Below are 6,098 nucleotides of genomic sequence, written 5' to 3'. Positions count from 1 at the left end.
AAAAGTTTGGGCATCCTGCAGAGTTAATACCTTGATATATGAGTGCTTGACATGTATTTCTAAGTTTTTACACATCTGAAATATCCCAAATCTAATAAAAACAGATATAATATCCTTTAAACAACATACTGACATACAGTCATGTTTCGAGTGTGACTGAAAACACAGTCTCCTCCAAAAGTTAAAACAACTTTGACAATAACAACACAAATCTACAATATTCAGGACACTCAAATTCACAAAATATAAACAAAATACATGATGCTGCTGAAGCTGATTCATCTCATCAACAGATACCAGTATGTTCCTGTTGATGCTAACGATAACTGGTGATTGGAGCTGGTATTTAGCTTTGAAATAAGCCTTGTTAGCTTCAGAAGGTGCAAATTAACATTAATGTTTTTCTCCTTTTTGTTAGGCATGTAGTACTGTAACTTATTTTAATGTATTTTAATAGCATCCAAAATTAAGCAGCTATAAGGAGATTAGAGAGGACAGTCAACAATTTATACTGTACAGATATATTTGGTGTGACAACTTCTTTAATAGTTAACATAAAAGTATACAAGAAGAACTACTTGAATAATGAGGTATAAGGTAGGTATAGAAGGATGATTGTGATCACGTTTAAAAGAAACACACAATGGTTTTGAGTAGTAGTTAAATGATCTTTCGGCCATGACAGTTCATCTATAATGCTGAAGTATTCTTAATATTCATTGTAAAATAAACCGTTTAACTGCAAGGTCATCCATCCATCTTTGTCTGCTTATCCTGTATCAGGTCTTGGGGGCAGCAGCTCCAGCAGGGAACCCCAAACTTCCCTTTCCCGAGCCACATCAACCAGCTCCAACTGAAGGATCCCAGGGCGTTCCCAGGCCAGGTTGGAGATATACTCTCTCCACCTAGTCCTGGGTCTTCCCCGAGGCCTTCTCACCAGATGCCCGAACCACCTCAACTGGCTCCTTTAGACTTGAAGGAGCAGCGGCTCAACTCCGAGCTCCTCTAGGATAACTGAGCTTCTCACCCAATCTCTAAGGGAGACGCCAGTTTGAGATATTCCTGAATTTCATCTTTGACTTTGTGGTCTCTCATCTCGACCATGGTCTGGAAGAGGTTGATGCAGCTGTCTGGAGAGAGGGCCTTTCTTCGCATGGCCTTGAGGTGAGTCAAGATCTTCTTGTCGGTATCTTGGCTTGGGTCCAGCGATGTCAGCAGACCCTGAAGGACTCTCCGGTTTGGTTCTACCATGAGGCCAAGGAGGAATTGCAAGAAGAAGTCCAGGTGGCCGTTCTTTTTCTCCAACACTTTGTCAACGGTCATCTTCAGAAGATCAAGTAAGGTATGTTCTTTGTCCTTCAGGTCGAGGAAGTTGCCGAGCTCTTTTGTATTCTGGTTTGTGAAACAGTCATAGACAAAAAGAGCCGCAAAGAACTCCTGTATGGTCAGGTGCACAAAGAAGAAGATCTTTTTTAGGGAAAAGACTTCTTCTTCCCTAAGAACTGCACTGCAAAATCCAGAGTAGACGGATGCCTCTCGTGTGTCAATGCCACAGTCTCCCAGGTCTTCATCGTAGAAGATGAGGTTGTTCTTCTGCAGCTGAACAAATGCGAGCTTGCCGAGTTTCAGAAGAAAACCCTTGTGGGTCTTCAGAAGTCTCTCTTGGTTTTCCTCAGTCTTCTCGCCATATTTTCTGCTTCTGAGTTTAGTCTGGGCAAACAGGAAATGTGCCATCATCTCTGTGAGAGTTTGGGGGGTTTCAGCTTCCTCACCTCCCCCAAAGATCTCCTCAAATAATACGGCTGAAATCCAGCAGAAGATCGGGATCTGGCACATGACGTCGAGACTCTGTGAAGAGTGAATGTGTGAAATGATCCTGTCAGCAAGGCCCAAGTCACAACTGAATCTCCTCCTGAAGTATTCTTCTTTTTGTGGGTCACTGAACCCTCTTATCTCTGTCACCAGGTCAACAAACTCTGAAGGGATCTGACTGGCTGCTGCTGGACGAGATGTTATCCACAGGTGAGCATCAGGAAGAAGGTTTCCCTGGATGAGGTTCGCTAGGAGATTACCCACAGATGTTACTTCACTGACAGATGTTACCGGCTTGCTCTCAAAGTCCAGTGGAAGTCTGCTTTCATCCAGGCCGTCCAGGATCACGATGACCCTGGCTTTGACGAAATCTTCTTGATCTTTCAGATCATGGAGCGCAGGGTGATACTCAGTCAGGAGCCCAAGCAAGCTTTTGTTTTCTGTACTCAGATTCAGCTTGCGGAAAGCAAGATGGAAAACAAAGTCAAAATCCTGGTTAGCTTCCTCCTTGGCCCAATCGAGAATGAATTTCTGCACGGAAAATGATTTTCCAATTCCTGCAACGCCCTTCGTCAGGACGGTTCTGGGTGGTTTCTCTTGGCCAGGTGACGGTTTGAAGATTTCACAGAAGTCGACTGAATTTGTAAAAGATCGTCGTCGTTCCAATTTAAGTTTAAGGTGCCTGAACTCATGCTCTGCATGTGGATTTCGACTCTCTCCAGCGATGACGTAGAGTGTTGTGTAGGCGCTTTCCAGAGAAGTCTGTTGGTCACTATGGCCTTCGTACACCACGGTGTATTGTTTTTGCATTGTTTCTTTAAGATTCTTCTTTGCTTTCAAACGATGGCTGTTCCCTGTAACAACTAAATACAAAAAGTTTTCATTCAGATTCATTACAGGTCCTTTTTTATCTATTGCCTCAGTTGGCCAAAACATAAGCCATTTACCTGTGGTTTCCTTTAAATCAAATGAATTTAAGTAGAGCCTGTATCCAGATGTGAAATACATAGTTACACTTACACGTGTCATCCACAGTATCTCTCTGGTGTCCATTAGTTAAAAAGACTGGATCCCTAAAATACTCCAAACACTCTGCACTGGACGACTCTTCACTCCGCTGTCTATAGGAACAAATGAAAAACAAATTACACATCAATTCTTGCCAGATGCATAAAGTCAATGGAAAGACAAGAATTGATAGGAGCAGAGTGAAGACACATCTACGAATTCAAAAAAATATTCATGCTTATCCAAAAGCAGACACCCATATATATATATATATATATATATATGCAGTTACAAATGGATTTGCCACTTTCAATCTCATTATTAATCTTTAAAGGTGCTTTTGTTGATATTCCGAACATTAATACAGCAGTAAACAACTATTTGCTGTGTAAAGATAAAGTGGAGTGATGGTGTCATGAGCAGAGAATGAAGTCCCACTCCCTCCCATCTGGAACACACTACTAGTTGGTTGTGAGAGCCATGTGGAGGCAATCCCAAACCACTTTTTCTTCTGAATATCGAGTACAGCCCTTTCAATAATTATAATAACACATGGTCCAACATGCTTTCAGATAATGTACATTTTTCATTCACAGAATACATTAAAACTACCTTTGTATCTCTTCAAGACCAAAACTGAGTGGCATGAACATGGATCCATCGCTCTTCAGAGAGTCACCGCTGGGATAAATGGACTTTGCTGCACTCCTCTGTGAACTAAGAGAAAAGATAAGTATTATTTACTAAATTACAAACAAATGACCTTTTCCTAAAACTCACTGATATCTTAAAGCATTAGCTGTACACCATATTTGTTGAGGTTTGGCTTGGTTAAAGGGTAATTTCCTTCTTTTTTCCTCCTACGGACCCTATTTTGTTATGCATTTGGGTCTAAGTAACTGATGTGTGGTGATGAAGCAGGAGATATGACACATGCCTTTGTTGTGGAAGATCTGGGTCGATTCCCACTGAGATGCATCGACCAATGTGTCCCTGAGCAAGACACTTAACCCAGAGGTGTGCAACCTCTGACATACATAGCTATTGTAAGTTGCTTCGGATAAAAGCGACAGCTAAATGACATGTAATAATGTAATAATAATAATCTTCGAAATTGGTATGTGACTCGGCCTGCAATGTTATCTTGTAGGGCAGATGTTCGTCTGCAGCCTTCGCTCTTAATAGTAATAATAATAATAATAATAATAATGACAATTTCAAAGACTGTTGTTCCAATCAGTCACTTGGACACAAACACATGGGGAAATAGGGTTTTAAAAAATGTACAATTCCATTTGCACTATTCATAAATAAGAATGATATCTGTGGTTTTGCAGTTTATATAAATAAATGAATATTTTTCTGTCATTTGTCTGCAGCTCATTCTGTTAAAAATTGTGTCGTGGACTTCAAAAATCGTGAATCGTATCGTGAGTTGAGCCTTTATACCGTTTACTGCATAGAATACTAAGCTATTAAAATAGCCTTTATATTTGTTTGATTTTATAAATCATCTATTAATGTTAAAACATACATAAATCCTCCGTGTATCTGTGGATGGCCTCAGTGACTCCCTAACCTATAGGCCAGTAAGAAGTAGGGATTTGTATTTGCTGATATTATTTTGGATTCATGTTACTGTAAGACTTTTAAATTTTTTGAAAAATACTTACAAAAACTAACATCATTTAGGAGCCCCCCTGCATTGACTCTGTGCAGCCCCAGTTGAAGACCCTCTGTTCTAGACTATCAACTCTAGTGATGGAGGAAACAAAGCTCCCTGGAGCGATTAATATGATCAAAATGGCGACACCTGCTGGAGAAATGAACTTATACACAACGATGAAAGGCCCTGAAAACCATACACTGTTGATATATGTTCCATAAAGATAACATCGTGTGTGTGTGTGTGTGTGTGTGTGTGTGTGTGTGTGTGTGTGTGTGTGTGTGTGTGTGTGTGTGTGTGTGTGTGTGTGTGTGTGTGTGTGTGGTGTTTTAATAGCACAAACATGGTTTTACCTGACGGACGGCTCACTGATTGGCTGCTGGAAGGATTCATCAGAAAAAGAGGAGGAGTCAGGCCGTTTCCTCTTCGTCATGACCACTCATAGCGCAAATACATTAAAAACAAATCAATAGGTTTGAAAAGGATACACATGTTTCACATGGACACATCCAGCAGGTGTTTTCACTTTTTACACCATCTTCCATCTGTGTATTTTATAACCTGTGCCTACTGAATAATACAAATATTGAATAAAAACGCCCAAACACTAAAAGTAGCTGCATGCTGCCAAATAAGAGTGAAGCCAGTTATATTCGAGGTAATAAATAATTATATGTATTAGCGACATTGCTTTATAAAACTCCGACTTTTTTAATTTATCTACAGCTCAGGACAATCCACCTCAGGCCATGAGGAAGTAGAGCAGCCCAAACAGACGATCAGGACTCACAGACAAACTCCACCTGATTAAATATTACGCAACAAATCCCAATAAAGACTTACTTTTCATGAAACAAAAGAAAAACCACGCCTTCTGTCCTTGTTTTCTTCAACTAAACTGAATCTGATGTGGTCCTCTTACAACAGCAGGGACAAAATGGAGTCGAGGACGACTGCACCAGTACTTTCACTTTCGTGTTGAGAGACAGAGAGGAGGTCAATATAGGAAATGGTGTTTTAAGACAAACAATCTGATCCAGGATATTCTACAAAAATTAGTAGGCCTACTTTTGATGCTTAACTTTTAACGTTTTTGTTCTTAATATTTCTGCACTTTTTATTTTTACATTGTTGTTGTTGTTGTTATTGCTATTTTTACTAGATAACCCTTGTGTTGTCTTCCCGTCAAATCTGAAAATCAACACTTTTTTATGCTTTTTATTGATGTTTTGAACTTTTTCTTATAACTTTGTCCTTTTTTTCAACACTTTTGACGCTTTTTTTCCAATCTTTGTTACTTTTTTGACGTTTAACACTACGTAACACTAACTTATTAACTATATTTTTACAGTTATTTTTGGAATTTATGGTCAATAAACTTCATTTATAGGAAATTATACCTAATGTTTGAGTTAGAAAAGCAGTAATTAGGAATTATTTAGACTAAAATTAAAGGAAAGTATTTTCAAAACCCATTTCTTTGCTATAAAATTGAATAAGACACCCCAAAATTAATGAAAGTAGAGATTTGTACTTGGCAAAGAGCGTTGTGTGGAATCAATCATGTTATTTTGGGGAATTAAAAAGAACATTGACATGTCCTTGGGGCAAT

The 6,098-nt window shown here is 39.3% G+C and overlaps 1 protein-coding gene across 1 annotated transcript; it reads right to left on the bottom strand.

Annotated features, from left to right (window-relative positions):
* Positions 1-207: 207 nt before the first annotated feature.
* On the bottom strand, positions 208-5,445 carry LOC116678800 (NLR family CARD domain-containing protein 3). The gene is made up of 5 exons (XM_032508517.1): positions 5,330-5,445; positions 4,840-4,924; positions 3,433-3,537; positions 2,833-2,933; positions 208-2,675 (listed from the first exon to the last, which is right to left on the bottom strand). The coding sequence occupies exons 1-5, from the start codon at positions 5,334-5,336 to the stop codon at positions 1,024-1,026; spliced, it is 1,950 nt and encodes a 649-aa protein (XP_032364408.1). The 5' UTR covers positions 5,337-5,445; the 3' UTR covers positions 208-1,023.
* Between the last annotated feature and the right edge of the window lie 653 nt (positions 5,446-6,098).

This window comes from Etheostoma spectabile, unplaced genomic scaffold (assembly GCF_008692095.1).
Source record: "Etheostoma spectabile isolate EspeVRDwgs_2016 unplaced genomic scaffold, UIUC_Espe_1.0 scaffold00008195, whole genome shotgun sequence".
NCBI classification, from domain to species: domain Eukaryota; kingdom Metazoa; phylum Chordata; class Actinopteri; order Perciformes; family Percidae; genus Etheostoma; species Etheostoma spectabile.
Note: the sequence above shows the minus strand (reverse complement) of the source record. Positions and strands in the feature narration are given on the sequence as shown.

Coding starts and splice junctions, on each gene's coding strand:
- LOC116678800 (XM_032508517.1), bottom strand. Junction 2,934..3,432: donor GGTCTTGAAGAGATACAAAG/GTAGTTTTAATG, acceptor TTGTTCCTATAG/ACAGCGGAGTGAAGAGTCGT. Junction 2,676..2,832: donor AGATACTGTGGATGACACGT/GTAAGTGTAACT, acceptor TTTTGTATTTAG/TTGTTACAGGGAACAGCCAT.